Source organism: Stegodyphus dumicola, chromosome 5 (genome assembly GCF_044657685.1).
Source record: "Stegodyphus dumicola isolate Sdum_Otavi_A_Nest chromosome 5, ASM4465768v1".
Taxonomy (NCBI): Eukaryota; Metazoa; Arthropoda; class Arachnida; order Araneae; family Eresidae; genus Stegodyphus; species Stegodyphus dumicola.
In genome coordinates, this window is record NC_140772.1 from 116031888 (window position 1) to 116051723 (window position 19836).

Below are 19836 nucleotides of genomic sequence, written 5' to 3' on the forward strand. Positions count from 1 at the left end.
GTATGATGTCACTATCTACTGAAAAATAGTCATCTGCAGCTTCATTCGAGTTAAATTCATACAATTGATATAATTAGCACAAATCATTAATACTGCCAATTAATAATGGTAATTAATAATGCCAGCGCTTAAAGGTATCTAACTAAAACTAATTATGGAATTCCTCCAGTTTTCACTTTTTCGATCTTTTTTGTTAATAAACAGATAATTTGTATATTCAGCACATAATCCCTTGTCTACATCGTATTTAACGATTCTTGTACAGAAAGGTTAACCTTTAATCATTTCTCAATATTTTTGCACAATACAGCATCCTAAAAACGTAGTACGTAAGTATAAATAAAAGCACAGCACAATTTTTGCATTCTACTTTTGCGTGAATTTATAAGTGCTATTACTTGTGCACTTATAAATTCACGCAAAAATAGAATGAAAATATATATCCTTCCAAGTTGCAAAAGCAAGATTCCTATTTTACTGATATATTTTTTCTCCGAAAATGCTCTTTTTCCTTTTATGAAATAGGTAAATTAAACAGAAAAAAGTCAGTATTTCTTTGGATGCAAGGGGATTTCCATATATTGATAGATTTTTATATTTACAAAGAAAAATGGTTTATAATACATAGTAGTTTTAACCGTATGAATTAATTTTGCAGTTACTAAATAATTAACTCATTCTGATATCGAAAATATAAGATCATATTTATATCTATTCTATTTCTAATCTATTTCTATCTCTATTTCGTTGACAATGCAAATTTTCAAAATAAGAGAACTTATATTTATATGCTTAACAAACTGCTAAATGTATAAATTTTCTATATGAACCTCAGTTTTTACAACCTCAGTCTCAGTTAAAATCCACAATATTAGCTTAACATTTGCAGGACATACGTTTTGTACATATGAACTCGACTGCTTGTTGAAAGTGAAAGAGAGATATGATGACGTATGTTAAAAAAGAACTCGTTCGCCGTCATTTCACATTTATTGTAATTCATGTGTATTCAAACATACGAGAATTTAAAAGGTAGCTTTGAATTCATTTTTAATGAAATACAACTATAATGTCTTGTATTGTAATTAAGTTTTCTGCAAATATCTTAAATGTGAAATACCATAGTAGAGTAAACATATCTCATTCTTAGTGTTAAATCTAAAATCTTACACACCAAACTCCATTTTTTGTTTTCTATGTGTACATTTTATTTATTTGTGCACTTATTTCTGTATTCATATTTATTATGCGTCGAGAATGAATTATTTAAAGTTATTTTGCAGTTTAAAAGCTTTAAGGACATTTTAGATTATTAATTTTCACTGAAGCAGAAAAAAATGTAAATCGATTTTTGCGTTCTGCACGATCGAAAGTAAGATAAAGACTGAAGGAAACTAACTTACCTTCCTTATTATTACTTTGTGGGAAATTCCCTGCTATTACAAATCTTTCAGCTCCTACTGAAAATGCAAAGGAAACCAAATTTCAGTTTTCTGAGTTATAAAAATGGCATAAAATTAAAGTTGTCGGGAAAGAAATAAGAGTTTTAATAAATTAATTCTTTACCAGTTAATAAGTAACATTAAATGCCAAAGTATAATGAAATGTTCCGAAACTTTTTCTTTGGAAAGCGATTGGGTCCCCTAATCTCCAGTCGTTCTTTTAAAAGGGGAGTATACTTCGTGGTGTAACTGGAAGCGTATTCGAGAGGTCCAGGGTTCGAGTCTCGGTGAGAAACATTACACATTTTCCACGTGTCCTGCCTCAAAAAAACCTAATGTCTTTACAAGCTTTGCCTCAGGTCTCTTGCGAAACAGTTACAGCTAGCGAAGGTACAATCCATTTGGCATTTCTGTCTTAGGTAGAACTAATAATGACCGGTCAGCGATAGCTAACAACTCTATCTCGAACTGCATTTAAATAAATTAACTAATTTGTCTTTTGACAGAATCTGACGAAACCTGAAGTGAAAGTAAAGGTAAAACATCAAACATCTGCTTAGTCAGTGATGATGTGGTCCTGCGAGGGATTTAGCATAAATTTGTCTTATACCTTTACAAAGATATAACTCAGAAATTTTGTGAAAGTTCAAGGAAATTATATTACAGTTCAAAATATGTGTCCAAAAATTTGTTGTTGCCTCTGCTTTACATCACGACAGGAATCGCTTATCAGAGCTTATGTAACATATGAAAAATTTAAAAGGATGACACATTAGAAAATTAAGAAATTAAAAATGAAATTCTGAAACACAGAGAAAAAGTAGAAATAGAAAAAATAAAAGATTTATTTTCCCCAAAACATAGTAAATAAAATACAAATGCATAAGATTCGCTATTGCTTAATGGTTTTAGTGTTTTAAATATTCATAGGACGGATTTATTATATACGGAAATTGATATATAAAGGATTAGTAAAATGAATACCAAATATTAAAACTAATGTGCCACATTAAAAAAAGCGTGTCTTTGGTTTAAATTTCTGAAATCAGTAGTTAAAGCAATGAGCACACATGCAAGATGATTGAAAACCATTAATTGATTTAACGAGAATAATGCAGTAAATAAAGCTTTTCTGACTTTTTAACAGTTGAAGACTGAATTTATTGAATGAAAACGTGATTTATTTACGTATGCTTATTACATTATTATCGATATGCAGATGCAGAATATGTTAGAACTGGTACGAAGTTCTCTTGGTATCTTTCTTTTATTACTTTTTAGCATATCATAAAAGTTCTTATTCACAAAAGATTTGTTCAAATAAAGAGCTGCCTGCTTGTAAAATGTTTTAAAGCGGTTTGTTTTATCTTTCTGAGAAAATAGTTTTTCAGTATTTTTAATATTTCTACTTTGTTTGGAATGATGGTATGCAAAAATTTATTCACACATGTTTTGATCGCACAGTATAATCATACTGAACTACAGTTTTTGGTAAATATGTAGAAGCTGCATAAGGCAGACATTTCTAAGTATTTTCTTCAAGTTTTGTAGCTCTACACAAATGCCCGTCCACGTGAACAAATATGAGAAGAAACTTTCATACTGAAGGTGCTTAAACTGATATGGAATGTAGCTTTCTCTTATTGCTGTCCTCTCCGTCTCCTTATAATCTTAGTAGCTCCTTATTTGTCCAGATATGAAAACGTACATAGTCGTTGCCAAAATGTCATCCTCGCTCTTTCCTGGTCTTCACAAGTACTTGTATTGCATCCATATTTCCACATGCCTACTTACTTCTCTACAAAGGAATATACAGCACATTCTTCGGTTCATTTTGTGCATCCTGGGATTTATTGCAAAATGTTTCGCCGCATTCCGCAGTCAGTCCGATCTTTAGCTATATATATATTGATATATTTAGCGAAGGGAACGCACTGCTTTTTTTGTGGGCGAGTCCAGGCTTAATACTCTTCCAATATGTGCAGTATGGAGAAAAATGACTGGTATTTTTTCATATTCATTGTCACTGGAAATCTTATGCAGAAGGTGTCACACCACAAATCTTTGAAGCGATATGCTATCTGTCTTTCGTTGATAAGAGAGATTGTTTAAAATATTTTTATTAAAATGTATGTATTTTTGCAAGTTATTTCTAAGCTTTGTTTTATATTTATTTTCTAATAATTTCCTGACTAAATACAATACCTATTATCAAAAGGAAATCTGATAAATTCGTTCTCCGTCCTTCTAGCTCCTAACATATAATAGTCGCCTATTTCAAGATGTGACATGTTGCATAGCTATTGAAAAGTGCTTATTGCATTCATGATATTGTCCCAGAGCAGAAGATGTGTATTTTTAAGAAATCATTCTTCAGAAAATAAATTTGTGCCATAGAAATTTTTTTTGTAATTGTTCAAAAGTGCAGTCATCTACAAGGCAGCATAATTGTAACGACTAATCATCCATTAACACTGGTTAACTGCAAAATAGCTTATATCTCCTTCTCCAAAGAAAATTTTTCCTCATTTCCACAGCCTAAATCATTACATATATACATATATTTAATTTATATACGTTTGATGTGGCGGATCACAACGAAACTAGGTGTTATAGCAGCTTTATATGCAAAATTTCAACATTCTACGGCTACATGTTTTTGAGCTATGCGAGATACACGCATACGTACGTACAGACATCACGAAAAAAATCTCTTGTAAACCCATTTTACAGTCCGTTTTGGGAAAAGATAGTCCTTTATTCTGTCCGAACATACAGATGTCATGCAAACACATTGTTCAAATGGATTAAAAAGCGGTCAAAATGAATATTTTCGTTGATATATGATACCCGAATTTTTTTGAGATTACAATACTTCCTTTTACTTTGTACAAGAAAGCAAAAATAGCAACACCGTTCTGAAGATAAATAAAAGTAGATTTTTCTTAATGTTATAAAATATATACGAAAGGAAAAAAATCTAAATTACTAAAATGCTAATTAACTACATGGCAGTTAACTATTGAACGTTTTATGGATTTTATTCTTTTACTTTGTATCAAACAGCTCTACGAAAAATTACTTATATATATATATATATTAGCTGAGGTACGTGGCTTCGCTCAGGGAGTTGATATGAGATTGTGAGGTACACGGTTGTAATAAAAGGATAAACTTTAAAATATAAGAGATAAAATTTTTTATTGAAAATGTTTTCTAACTATTTACAATAATTATTTATAAACAACATTTTTTATTTTGCTGTACAGGGTATATATGTACAAATGTTCCGAATTTACTATTCAAAAGCAAGCTACGTATATCTGACCGGGAGAAAAGTAGGAGTCTTTGAGGTTGATAATGCGATGTTTTAATGTTTGTCTTTCGCTTTGTTAATTGTAAAACTATAGGCTACTTTAATTGGAAATTGCAATCTTTTAAATTGGAAGGGCAGTTCAGTATATATCAGTGGTATTCTGGGGATAAATACTACGTGTCCTTTGCCCTTTCTACTAATAAGTTGGGTTTCGATGATGTTATTCGATAGTTGTTTGATGACCATCCTTGTTCCATAGTTTTGGTGAGCTGAGATTTCTGAGTAAAATAATCGGAGATCCAATTTTAAGTCGAAGGCACTGTAATGGCATTCCTAGTACTTAAAAAGAGTTTAAAAAATTCTGTGGGAAAGTTCGCTTCTTCAACGTTCACCATCGTGTCTATCGATTTGTATATTCTCTCTTCACCGGCAGCCCCAACCATATAAAAAAAGACTTCGAATGGTCCACAATGTTCCAGAACATTCTATAACATTCGAGATTGTTCTGGAATGTTCCCGAATATTCCAGAATGTTCCGGGATATTCTGAAATGTTGTGTAATGCTCTCGAATGCTCTGGACTGCTTCAGAAATTTCTAGAGGGCGAAACTTCCAGCTCTTATATCTTCAAAAGCATACCCTTCAGGTAAAAACGGGAACCTTCTTTATAGATGGGGCATAGAGGGCTACCACACCATATTACTCCCTTGATCGTACCGGGAATCGTTTCTGAATTTTAGCGGCACGCACACTGTACACTTACTTTTATAATACACATCGATTACATAAAACGAGAGTAATAAATAAACATATGGCTTTCCAGATTAACTACGCTAATGAAACTTTTATTGATTCATTATAACAAAACCATATTTTGCACATTTTCTATCCATATTCATTACTGGCAGTGGCCGGCTACTTTAAGCTTACAAGTGATTTGAAAAATTGTGTACTGAAAGATGATTTTTAAGCCCTTAGGGTTATGCGAGTTAGAGATGATTTATTTTACAGAAGCAGAAAAAAAAAGATAAATCTCTGATAATTCCCTCAAATTGGCAGATGCATTCATAAGCAGCAGTAGACAAAAAATAATTACCGTGTTTAATGCATTATTTTAATTACTGGACTTTTAAGCAGTGCCCTGCTCTCTCTTTTTATCTCTCTCTTCCTCTATCTCTCTTTCCTTAATTTTCTTTTCACCAGATGCCTCCAGGACAAATATACATTTTCTCTTTGCTTAATCTTCGACTTAATGCTCTTTTTATTTCTCTTTTACCGCTTTGGATGCCGATTTTCAGCATAAAAATAAATATGTGCAGTTCAAACTTATCTTTATTATGCTAAGTGATGATGGGGAATTTATCGTTGTTATTTTGTATTATAATTATCCTTCCCTTGACCTACATATATTTACAAATTAGATAATCCAAAGAAAAATGCAATCATTTTTTAAATTTTCTCAGAACTTTATCTCACTTATCTGATAATAATTCATAACTGTAATTCCACCTCTCCTTTTTTTCACAGAGCACCTTCGACAGCAGTTCTTTCCTTCCGACTACATCACATATCCTGTGAATAGACTGACTATTACTGCAACAAGGGCATCTTAGAGATAATGAAGCAAGTGAATGAAAATAATTATATCCAAGAAACTACAGATTAATGTAAAATGTAGAAAGGCGACCTAACCGTCAGATTGCTAGCAATGACTAGGATGATTTCCTAACCCTGTAGTGCCATTCACATAGTTTGGCGAAACAGGTTAAGTAAAGTGACCATATATCTTTTAGAGATAATCTTTTTCAGTTTCTCTAGCGTTATATTTACTCCAATTCGATTTATCTTTTCCAGATAGATGGTACAAATAGATATCGGAAACGGTAGAGGCCATAAAAAAGAAAAAGAGCAAGTTTACGTATTTTGGGATAACTAACGTACAGTAAGACCCCGCTTAACGTTGTTTCGTTTAGCGCTCTTTTATTTCAACCCGGGGATTCTCCGAAATTGTGCGCAGCGCTAGGTTTCCAAATAACATATCCGAAACAGTGTAGTTGTGTTTCTTGCTTGGTGGACGCATTTTTATCATTTGAAACATTTGTTGACATTATTGTAAGTTTAAATTTGTATAATACTATAACGATTAATACAGTGACAAATATTATGATCTTTAGTTTTTATCATGGGTGATAATAAAAAACAAGAAAAGAAAGCAACCAGAAAAAACATTTCACTGGAAACTCAAATGCAAGTGATTAGAAGATTAGATTCTGGTGAACGTCAATCTCAAATTAGTGCTGCATTTATTTTGGCAACTTCAACAATAAGGACAATTCTTAAGAATAAAGAAAAAATAATCTTCTGCAACTGCAACTACGTCAAGCTCACCAACTAGAATTACCCGTTCTAGAAATAACATTATAGAGGAAATGGAAAAACGACTGTCTATATGGATTGACGACGAAATTGAACGCAATATGCCATTAAGCCAATCTATCATAATGCCTTCTTAACAAAAAGGCAGAAAATTGGAAACCCAGAATAGACTGAATGATCTGACTGAGAATTTTATTTGTTTTTAAAAGTATATGCGTTTATATTGTTTTTATTTTTGTAAGAAATAAATGTTTGATTTTTATTAAAAAAAACATTATTAAATTTAATGCCTAACCATTTTTTATCCGTCTTCCCCTAACCCCACTATTTACATGTTAAGATAGCCTCGCTTAGCGCTGTTTCGCATTACGCTCTACTTCGATGGAACGTATCCCCCGCCTTAAGCGGGGTCTTACTGTATGTGCATTATTTAATTATTCCTATTTATAAAAACTACACAATTTCCTTACTTCGCAAGCACAGGTGTCTTACCTCCAGGTCTTGTCTTTTCTTATCGTAAATGCATTTCCGCAGTGCCTAAGAATATACTTAGAAGAATGAACTCATTTGCCTCCCCAGATCTAAATACACTGTAGTTAAAATATTAGATGATCGATATTTTTCCATATAATCCATCGTTTTCTTTATATTTCGCTTTATGCGATTATTCTCTATACTAAACACGAATTTTTTTTATCAAACCTTAACATATTTACGTTTGGATAAAAACAATCCAGTTGGAAAGAATTTTTAGGTAAAGAAATAGACCCATTTTCCATTGTCTCTAGCCTATCAGTTACCTTTCAAGAACCTTCATCAGGTGGTGTACATCAAACATATTTCGCGGCCATTTTTACTTCCTTGTACGAAGGAAAGGAAGTATTGTTATCACAAAAATTCTGGTTACCATATATCAATGAAAATATCCATTTTGACCACTATTGAATGCAATTTAACAATGTTTTTGTTTGGCAATTTAACAATGTACGTAAGGACAGAATGAAAGACTCATTTTTCTCCAAACGAATTGTAAAACTGATTTAAAATGGGGTCAGAAGAGATTTTTTCGTGGGGTCTGTACGTATGCATCACGCATAACTCAAAAATCGAGTAGCCTCAGAACGTTTAAATTTTGTTCATAGGACTTGCTGTAGCATTTAGTTGTGTACCTCCCTTTTTGGTGGCAATCGGCCGCACTAAACGTATATAACAACAATATTTCAAGCTTCAAAACACTTTTCCCTTCACAAGTTCTGTTTTGAAGCTCTGAATAAAAGAGAATAACCTATATTTTGATACCACTTGTTTTCCATTGTACACCTAAAATAATGAGCACCTGTGAATATATCACTAGCCTGAAATTTCAAGTAAGTCAGATAAGAAGTATACCATGGCAAAGCATTCGAAGATTATTTATCTACATTAGTTGGAACACTGAGTAGAATATTCAAAGAAAATGTTAGTATATCTGTTCTACACAGAATTTAGAAAAATCTGAAAATTCAGCTCGAGTAATCGCCAAGAGCAGAAACTAATATAACCTTTACAACTCACTAAATTTTACATACTTATATGGAAGCATAAAATGTGGAAATATACGTAAGGGAAGAATTTGCAACTCTCAGAGTTAAGTGAAAAATAAAACTAAATGGATAATCTAGGACACTAGTAATTACCCAACTTTCTTCTTTCACAACAAGCTTCAATAAAATTACAGATCTATTGATCAGAAGCTGTGATTCTCAAACATATTGCTCCCTGGGTTTCCTTTTTTCTTCTCTCCTTAACAGTTTAACACTTCTTTGTGAGATATATTTTTTCGGAAGCAGTGTAAAATATAATATGCTAAAAACATCGATTTTTCATTTTATTTTAACATATTGCACTTTTCTACAGCTTTATTTACAACTGATAGATCATCTTACCTATTTTACATGATCATAAATTTATCAAGAAAGAGTTTAAATCAAAACATACTATCATTAAGAATGCATCGAATAAATGATATTTCATTGCAATTTTAATTTTTATTTATTAATATACGTTTATGAAATATAAGAACAAAATAATTATGAAAATGCACATACATATTTATGCAACTTGTAAGGATCTTAAGTTTTACTAACGTTTATTTTATTTTAAATCTTTACTATCACTTTTTATTTTCTACTTCCGGCCAGAATTATAAGCGTGAAGGTTTTTATGCAAAGTTTGTCTGGCGAACGCCAAGTATTTAAGTGTGGCCTTTTTGCCAAGCGAGAGAGAGGAAGCAGTAAGTCAACGCAGGCCGCTTACCTTAGAAGTTACGCAGTTGCTGTTCGCCTTCCAGGCCAGAGGTTTTAATCCTCTTGATAAATTAAAACGTATTGTAGTGTTCACAGTCTCTGTGCTACATACGCTTCCTGTTATTATAAGGCCAATCTTCCACGTGTATTATTGTAAAGTTAAATTAGAGTTTAGTTTTATTTTTATACTTTTTTACGTTAGACCCCGAGTGGCGGGTCATTGTATTCCGAAGTACGGAAGTTATTGTATATAGAGAAAAATAAAGGGTTTTGTATACCCTTCGTCTGTATCCTGTCTACTTCCTACAATTAGTGAACATAGCTTTAGTAAGCTCTCTGTTCCTAGTCAGGTCCTTGTATGTTCCCGAAGAAGGTTAGAAGGAATATTGAACCTGATAGTGGCGCCCAACGAAGAAAAATAACCATGGCCGAGTTTCAAGAAGAACCTGTGCTGCCTGCAGAAACGGCTCAGAATCCCAAAATGCCAGCTGCCGCCCTGGAAGGATTCGGTTACATCGTCCAGACCATGCGCGCTTCGATGAAACCAGAAGCAACGTTTAACGGAAACTCACCGGTAACCAGTTTTTTGGGAAAATTGGATGACCACTTCATGCTCTACCCCGTGCACGAGTTTCAAAAAGTTACCTTAGCTACCAGCGCTTTGAGGGGCCAAGCGCTTAACTGGTTCAAATGTATCGGCAGAAGTCTCTTGGGTCAAGCAGGAAGTCCCACCTATACTTACGAAAATTTCAAGACTGCCCTACTAAAAGCCTTCCCTGTTGTAAGGGATCGTGCGAAATTAGAAACGGAACTTTTTAGTATATATCAACAAAGAATCGAAAACCTCTCGAGCTTTATTTTAAGAAAAATTCACGTTTTCAAGCTCTTGTATGGAAACCGTCCGGATCCTGAAATAATTCAAGTGATTTTGCCGAGGTTACTGCCCCAAGTGCAACACTTTATTGAATTAAGAAATCCGACTACACTGGAAAAGTTATTTGAGCTAGCAATCCAGTTTGAAAGTAGAAGAACGGCGGACGTCGAAAGAAGACGCCAATATCAACAGCGAAACCAATTTGGTACGCCAAGACTACAGCAAACTCAAGCACATGGCTACGGAGAAAAAGCGAATCAGTGGGCAAGGAAACCCGAGCATTCAAAAACAGCCGGCGAACGTCGACAGTTCAATAGCAACCCAGGAAAAAAGTCTCAAGGCCAGGGGAAAAAGAAGGAAAGCACGGAAAGGAAAAATAATTTAAACTAAAACGGATTTCTGCTGACGAGAGGGTGCGGAAATCCGAAGACCACGAAAACCCCTCTTCCTACAAGTTAAATACAGTAATGGTGAAAAATTTGACTCTTCCGAAGATTGAAGTCTTGGTGAATAATATCCCGGCCACCGCACTCCTGGATACCGGCGCGCAGTGTTCCTGTGTGGCAGAAGTCTTTTTTAGAAAGTATTTTCGCAAATACCGCATATATAATGCGGATAATACGACAGTATTAGCGGCGCAAGGAGAAAAATGTAAGTGCGTAGGTAAAGTACCTTTGTATATCCGTATCAAGGACGAACAAGTAAAGGTGATGTTTTTTATAGTAAAGAATCTGCAAGCACATTTGATCTTAGGAATAGACTTTCTTTCAGGCGCACAAGCTACACTGGATTTTAATGAAGCGTCCCTTAAGCTGACAATGAAACCAGTGCGTGTAGAAAAGGTTGAACCGCCAAGGTTAAATCTTGATTACCTGCCTAATGACGAGCAAGATAGAATCCGACAAGTGGTAAGTGAATTTGCTTCGTTATTTAGTGATATTCCAGGATTTACTCAGGTTACTAACCATAGTATTGACACCGGAGATGCATTGCCAGTTCGTCAAAAACCATACCGGTATGATAAGAATAAAGAAAAAATTATAGAATGGCATATTACCGATATGTTACGTAAAAAGATCATAACGCCCATCTCAAGTAGTTATGCTAGCCCGGTGGTTTTATGTAAGAAAAATAATGATTATCCTTTGGAGCATCCAAAAAGGTGGAGATTCGCTATTGATTACCGTAAATTAAATTCCATAACGAAATATCCGGTATATCCGTTGCCGATCATAGAAGAAATTTTAAGGAACATAAAATCAACCAAATTTATGACGACTTTAGACTTAACGACTGGTTATTTTCAAATAGGGGTGAGGCCTGAGGACGTGCCTAAGACTGCTTTTATAACCAAGTCTGGCACTTATGCATTTTTGCGTATGCCGTTTGGCCTTTCAGGGGCCCCAGCAACATTTCAGCGATGCATGGACATTGTGTTAAGACCTGTTCTTGGAAAGTCCACATTTATCTATTTAGACGATATCATTATTACTAGTGATAATCTAGACCAACATGTACAGGATTTAAGACAGGTGTTTTCTTTATTAAATGAGGCCGGTCTAAAAGTTAATGTCGAAAAGTGCAAATTTGCAGCCCCTGAATTAAAATATTTAGGTTACAAAATATCTCAAAAAGGGATCGAGACAGATGAATCAAAAATAATCGCTGTACCAAAGTATCCGACTCCAAACACGGCAAAGAAGCTCTCTTCTTTTCTAGGACTTTGTTCATATTATAGGTCCTTTATAAAAGATTTTGCGGCTATCGCTGAGCCATTGTTAAAATTAAAAAGGAAAAAGGCAAGATTCTCGTGGACGGCCGAAGCCAATAGTGCTTTCGAAAAATTAAAACAAGCATTAACGCAAGCCCCTGTGTTAAAATTTCCTGAAAAGGATGAAAATTTAGAAATTTCAGCGGATGCTTCGGATTATGCGGTAGGAGAGGTACTTTCGCAAAATCAGCAGCCCGTGGCATTTTTTAGCCGAACTTTAAATCAAACACAAAGAAACTATTCCGCGACCGAGAGAGAGGCACTTGCAGTTCTGTTAGCAGTGCAAAAGTTCCGAGTCTATTTTGGAAAGGCGCCGATAACAGTATACTCTGATCATGCGGCGGTAACTAGATTGTACTAAGGGAAAAATTTATCCCCAAGGTTAATAAGATGGGCACTCAAGCTGCAAGAATATAATCTGGTAATCAAGCATACCCTCGGAAAGGAAAATATCGTAGCAGATGCCCTATCACGAATTAAATTAGACGAACAGGGTAATACCGTAAAAGTTGCAATGCTTACAGCGTGTACAATAAATTCCCGAGAAACTGTAATAACAGAACTGGGTAAGGATCCTGAGTTTGGAAACATTTATGAGTATTTAAAGGATCCTGGAAATTTTAGCCACCAAGATATTGTGGCGATAAGAAATAGGGCGGCCCATTACGAACTAATAGATGGTCTATTATTCTACACAAAAACTACGAATTCCAACAACGAATTTCGACCTATTATCCCAGCTAGTCTTAGATTAAATATCCTGCATGAGCTCCATGACAGCCCTTTAGCTTCTCATGCTGGTATTCGAAAAACTATCCAACGCGTACGCGAGGCCGTCTACTTTCCTGAACTGCAAAAGTTAACAAGGCGTATGTCCAGTCCTGCCCAACATGTCAAGCCGTTAATTATATTAATTTCCGCCCGGCCGGGTTTCTAAATAGTATTAAATCCGAATTTCCAAATGAAATAATTGGCATCGATTTATTGGGCCCTTTCCCAAAAAGTCAGTTAAATAAAAGTCGCTATCTCCTTGTTATGGTTGATCATTTTAGTAAATGGACCGAAATTGTTCCCTTAAAACGAGCCTCCGCGAAATTGGTTACCGATTCTATTTTAAATAAATATATTTTAAAATACGGGGCGCCCCTAAAAGTTATATCGGATAATGGTCCTCAATTTGTAAGTAATATATTTGAAGACATGTGCCAAAAACTGGGCATACGTCATTTAAAAATGGTCCCGTATCGGCCGCAATCAAATATAGCGGAACGGGTCAACAGAAATATAGTGAAAATTATCCGTAGTTATGTTAAAAATTTTCATAAAAGCTGGGATAACTATGTCAATGAATTTGCTTTCGCCCTTAGGACCGCAAAACATGATACAACGGGAAAAACTCCTGCTGAGTTATTTCTAGGCAGAAAGATTATAACACCGTTAGATAAACTATTTTATGTGCAACAAAGAGCCCCAGAATTTAAAATGGGTGATATAGAAAAACTAATAAAAGAAGCAAAAAAGAATACGGAAGTAGCACAAAGAAAACCGAAATTATATTATGATTTGAAACGACGGGGAGTAACTTATAAAGTAGGGGATGAAGTTTTAAAAATTAAGCATTCACTTTCTTCAGCACCAGAAGATAAAACTGCCAAATTTTTTCCACGATTTGAAGGACCATATGTTATAGAAAAAATAACTCACGCTGTTGTAGTGTTAAAAGCCAGAAATGGTGAAACCTGTTCCGCAAACATTGATCAAATCAAGCCCTACTTCGATCGTAATAAAATGCAAATCTTTTCAGATCTTTTGCAGGATCCGGCACGGCAGACACCGCAACTTAAAACTTAGACACCGCAACTTAAGTTGGCAACTTAAAACATTCGCTTATCCCATCTGTTGCGAATTGTGCCAGATTATATGCTCTTCCCAAAATTCATAAAAGTGGTAATCCTTTCCGCCCTATTGTATCAAATTTAGGTACTGCCTCGTATCCATTAGCTAAATATTTAGTTTCTAGATTTTCCACTCTATTAGACAATAACATTTACACCATAAAAAATTCAATAGAGTTTGTAAAAAAGGTTAAAAACATTTCTCCTCGTAATTTACTCATGGTTTCTTTTGATGTAAAATCATTATTCACCAATGTCCCAGTGGAGGGTGCATTAAGATGTCTAGAAACCAGACTTCGCGAATTTCATTTCTCTTGCATCGAAATTGATGAGCTAATTTCTCTCACTCAACTCTGTTTGAAACAAACACATTTTGTTTTCCAAAATAAATATTACAAGCAAACTGAGGGATTAGCCATGGGAAGCCCCCTCAGTCCCATCCTGGCTGATATCTACATGCATTATTATGAATCAAAATTGTTTGAAACTTTAAACTTCCCGGCATGGTTCCGCTACGTAGACGATACTTTTACCCTGTTTGAAGGTAATAAAGATGATTTAAATAGAGTTCTTTCAACAATGAATTCTATTGATCCTGCTATTCAGTTCACTTTTGAACTTGAGACTTGCAATTCTCTTCCGTTTCTCGACATTCTGGTCACACGTAACACATCCAACTTCAGTACTACAGTTTACCGTAAACCTTCATCGGTTTGCCTTCCACCACACTTTAAATCATGTCATCCGACTAAACAAAAGTTAGCTTCATTTTATTCCTATGTTTTCCGTGCTCTTCAAGTTTGCTCCTCCAAACTGGCCCTTGATGAAGAACTAAATTATTTAAAAGCAATAGCTATTGACAGGGGCTTTTCACCCAACATTATTAATCAAGCAGTTAAAAAATTCTCATCTCAACACACCAAAAGCCACACTCTTATTTTAGGAGATTATAAAAATTCTGTTGTCATTCCCTTCTTTCCATCAATTAGCTATAAAGTTGCACATATTTTGCAGAAATTTAACTTTCGGGTTGTTTACTCTCCCATCAATAAAATTCCAATTTCTATACTCAAGGACCCCATTCCGGATATGAATTCCTGGGGTATTTATAGGATTCCTTGCCAGTGCGGTTTAATTTACATTGGCCAAACTAAGAGAGCCTTAAAATTTCGCGTCAAAGAACATGAGGCATATGTTAGAAAAAAGGAAACACAGAAGTCTTCTGTTGCTCAACATTGTTGGTCCGAAAATCACACTTTCAATTTTTCTGCTGCCAAAATTATTCAAAAAACATCTTCCATTGGAGAACTGGATTTTCTAGAGGCATTTCACATTCATAAAAATCTTTCTGTTCTAGTTAACGATCCTAATTCCAATCCAAATTTGCCTTCGGCTTTTAGAGAAATTATGTTTTAGTTCTGGTTTCGCCAACAGATGGCGCCACTTGCTTATTCTTGTCCAGGCCTTCTTATCTTATCTAAACATTATTTCCTATCTTGTTCATTTGCGGTTTTGCAGCTGAAGATGATGGTTCGGTAAAACCATCGAAACTAGTCCTGTGAAAATTTTGCAAATTAACGCTGATTTTTGTTGTTTGACTTCTGAATTAGTATTTATTCTGCGTGTTATTGTGTCTTAATTCCAGAAAAGGATGTCCGAATATTACAAAGATAAGTAAAATTTTATGTTACTTTGCAAACTTAAGTTAATCTTTCATTCTTACTGCAAGTGGCAGATTTCAAGAAGTTTTACCTCATGCGAGGTCTACCTTTATCGCCAAAAGGGCGAGAAATGAGTTGTGACCGATTTTCGTATTATGTTTTTAAATTACTCGTGCGTAAAACTAAAGTTGATGTATAATAGCGTTGTGTAAAGACTTAAATATTGTAAAAAGTTATTGTATAAATTTTATTTAAAACATTCTAGCAAGAAAGAAGTTTTAGTCTGAAAGGCTTTTTGAAATGTAGTATTATTTCAATGTAGAAAGAATTGGCACTTGCTTTGAAAAGAATAGAAGTTAACAATGTACTACTAATGTATGTTTTCAAATATGTAAAATTAACGGCATGTTGATATGTTCTTATATATATGTGAACTGTTATTTTAAATGTTAAGAAATACCGTGATATGGTAAAAGAGAAAGTAATGTTAAAAATTTGTTATTCGTGTGACTGTAAAGATTAAATCATGGCGAATATGTGGTAAAGGTTGAATGATGTAGTTAGGCTCTCTGACGCTACACTTTAGAGTTAGCCACTTTTAGAATAGTACCTCAGGGTTTAGAGTTGAAAGTAGGGTGTGTTAAGAGGTCTCGTTATGTTGAATTTTAACACGTTAGTGTTTTGATTGTAGGAGGAAGTGTGGCACACGTAGACAGAAACACATTCGTGTTTGGTGTTCTTTTACAACACATGTCAGAGAGCATGGGGAGCGATAATTAAAATAGTCATGAATGAAATAAGAATGTTAAGAGCAGTATAATTCTATATGTTACTTGCCATGTCATTGTGTAACATTTCATTAAACTAGTTTTCCTTCCAGATCTCTGGAAGGAACCAGAATTGAATAAAAGCTCCTGGTTAGATGCAGTACAGATGAAAAAAAGATTGTTGTATATCCTGGGAGCTGCTATTGTAACAAATTTCTTTCTTTTAAATTTCTAGTTTCTAGCTAAGTTATGTTTGGAAAAGGTTGGCCTCGCGTTAGATTCTAGAGCTAAAAGTTTTCAACAAGGTCGTTTTAGACCTCAGTTTCAAACTAATTAACTCTGGCGGGAAGTATGTAAGGATCTTAAGTTTTACTAACGTTTATTTTATTTTAAATCTTTACTATCACTTCTTATTTTCTACTTCCGACCAGAATTATAAGCGTGAAGGTTTTTATGCAAAGTTTCTCTGGCGAACGCCAAGTATTTAAGTGTGGCCTTTTTGCCAAGCGAGAGAGAGGAAGCAGTAAGTCAACGCAGGCCGCTTACCTTAGAAGTTACGCAGTTGCTGTTCGCCTTCCAGGCCAGAGGTTTTAATCCTCTTGATAAATTAAAACGTATTGTAGTGTTCACAGTCTCTGTGCTACATACGCTTCCTGTTATTATAAGGCCAATCTTCCACGTGTATTATTGTAAAGTTAAATTAGAGTTTAGTTTTATTTTTATACTTTTTTACGTTAGACCCCGAGTGGCGGGTCATTGTATTCCGAAGTACGGAAGTTATTGTATATAGAGAAAAATAAAGGGTTTTGTATACCCTTCGTCTGTATCCCGTCTACTTACTACAATTAGTGAACATAGCTTTAGTAAGCTCTCTGTTCCTAGTCAGGTCCTTGTATGTTCCCGAAGAAGGTTAGAAGGAATATTGAACCTGATAAACTTTACAGATAATATTTTTATGAAGTTTCAAAAAAGTATGTTTTTCCCTTGAAATCGTTAAGAGATGTTATTGCGAAGAAAATATAAAATCTGATAAATGACCACGTATTCATTGCAACCAATGAGAGTATTTTATATTGTACGCGTTTTTAGGATAAGTATCATGCATCAGTCATGAATAAATTTATGATAAAATACTGTGAGATAAAAAGACATAAATTAAAAATTCCTGTTTGTGCGAAATTTATGAACTGCTTATTTTTTATGTTATTTCTTCAAAATAAAGTGACGCTAAGAAAAATTTTAAAATTTGAATTAGAGTAAAAGCTACATTCAATTCAAGCTATAATACTAATAGCTCGACACATTAACTACATGATCATCGGATCTTCTAGTGGGAGAAATTTATATGATGTATTTCATTTTTAGACATTTAATCTCAACTCCATTGCCTAATTTTTAAGAGGATCTTTTACTTCCTACATATATTTATTTCAAAATCTTCTAAATTTATGCTAAACCAAGGCCAAGTGCTTCCCTTGTAAAACCTTAAGTGCGGGTCTGTACAAATAACGTGTAATGGTTCATTAAATCATAATTATGCATTTCTGTTAATATGTCAACTGAAATAAACTTAACAAATATTGAAATATTTATTTCAAAAACTCTAATTAATCGTTTTGAATAAAACATGAAAACAATCTTTATTATATATATCCCTATTAATATCTAAGCGCAGAAAACATAGAAATATCTAATACGTTAATTTTAAAAGCTATAATAATTATTTTCAGTTTTGTGCATACAACAATTACTTTAAGATAAATTTCTTCAAACAATATTTTAGGCTTTCCGAGCAATATTAAAACTTTGCATGTAAAATTTTCTTAGTTGCCACCTAAGCTTTATTACCGTAGCAAAGGAAATTTAATTCGTATATATTACTAGAACAAGTTACCGATGATTCATCAATTTTTTTATTTTCTTGCAAAGTAGACAGAACTTACCATATGTTTTCACAGGTATTTGGGTTCTTAGCATTAAAAGGAAGAGAAAAAAACTATCTGAGAAATGCAATCAAATTACATTACAAAGAAGCAAGTGAAAATGTATTTGATGAAAGGGAAATTAATTTCATCTTGATCAAATAACTAGAAAATGAGATATAATATGTTTTACTCAAGAGAATGATTAGATTCAGTTATGCACAAGAGGGAATGCTGCAGTGCTTATTCTTGTTTAAAACAACCATACATGAAATCCAAAATAACCATTTCATTCTTCTTTAATATTTTTTAAATGAGTTTAATTTCTGGATGAAGGAAATGGAATTCTTACTGTAATTAAATAAATCAACCGCTTTTCTGCTCGTGAATTAGAAGTACTGGAAGCGGGGAAAAATTGAAATTATGAAGTAATCATCTTTTGATTGTTTTTCATCAAACTTATACAAATTATGACACTTATGCAATAGATTATGAAGGTTTAAGCAATATAAAAAGAATTATCCTATTATCTCCTCAGAGCAATAAAATATTCGTTATTCCATGACTAATTCTACATTTAAACAAAACACTGAATCACCAATCTTACCAGTTAAATGAATAAAAGTCACGGTTAGAAATATTTTAAAATTTATCAAGCATCCTTTTTTAGAGTTCTCTCTAAAGTTTACTCTGCAAGTGAATTGAGTAATTAAAGTTACTGAGTACTCGTATAAACTGTACACGTTTTATATGCCATATGTAAGTGTAGAGTCAATAGTTTTTTTTTTTTTTTTTTTTTTTTTTTTTTTTTTTTTTTTGAGAAAGCTAGAGACTTGAAAAAAGTGCAGTGCTCCCAGCGGAACTCTAATCGGGGACCTCTCGAAAGAGCGTTGAGTGTGCTTCTAATTGCACCACGAACACATGCGGAAAGGAGGTAGAAATTACCTTATATACACCCGTTTTAAAGGGAATTAGGGGACCCAACTGCCAAATCTGGTGCTGGCGAATTATTATCCACCACCCTTTAGTTCGAGCGCCACTTGCAGGGTCATTTGATGTTTTTGAAGTAGAATTGAAAAATGTGCAATGCCCTCGCCGAGATTCGAAACCTAGACCTCTCGAATACGCGTCGAATATTCTTCCAATTACACTAAGTCAAGCGGAAAGAAGGAGGAAAATACCTTAAATAGTATAAAAGTGAGTAGGTTATTCTAAAGTACTTCTAAGAAACACATTCATCTCTTTATGAACGTGCCCTCTAACGTTCTCTAGAATTCATTAAAGAAGCAATTTTTTAAATTTTAAGTGATAAAAGTTGAAAAATTCACTTTATGTAATCAACAGATGTGTTGGTAGGATGATCAATTTATTTTTTGAAAATTGCATATATGAAACTAAGTAATATCTGAGTTTATAATGCTAATCCAAATATACTATAAAGTAGTACTATAATATAAGTAGTATAAGATCAGAAAAATATATTATGGTATCAGACGTTAACCGAAAAAGTTTTAATTACAGTAAATAG

The 19836-nt window shown here is 33.8% G+C and overlaps 1 protein-coding gene across 2 annotated transcripts in view; it reads right to left on the reverse strand.

The window, feature by feature from the left end:
• IA-2 (tyrosine phosphatase IA-2) overlaps window positions 1-19836 on the reverse strand; it is a 991654-nt gene that overhangs the window by 504577 nt on the left and 467241 nt on the right. Inside the window, exon 9 of one of the 2 annotated variants that reach the window (XM_085816983.1) lies at window positions 1404-1460. The exons of the other annotated variant lie outside the window; for it this stretch is intronic. Within the exon in view, the coding sequence (XP_085673109.1) occupies window positions 1404-1460 (57 nt within the window). The remainder of the gene's footprint in view (window positions 1-1403; window positions 1461-19836) is intronic. 2 annotated transcript variants of the gene reach the window in all.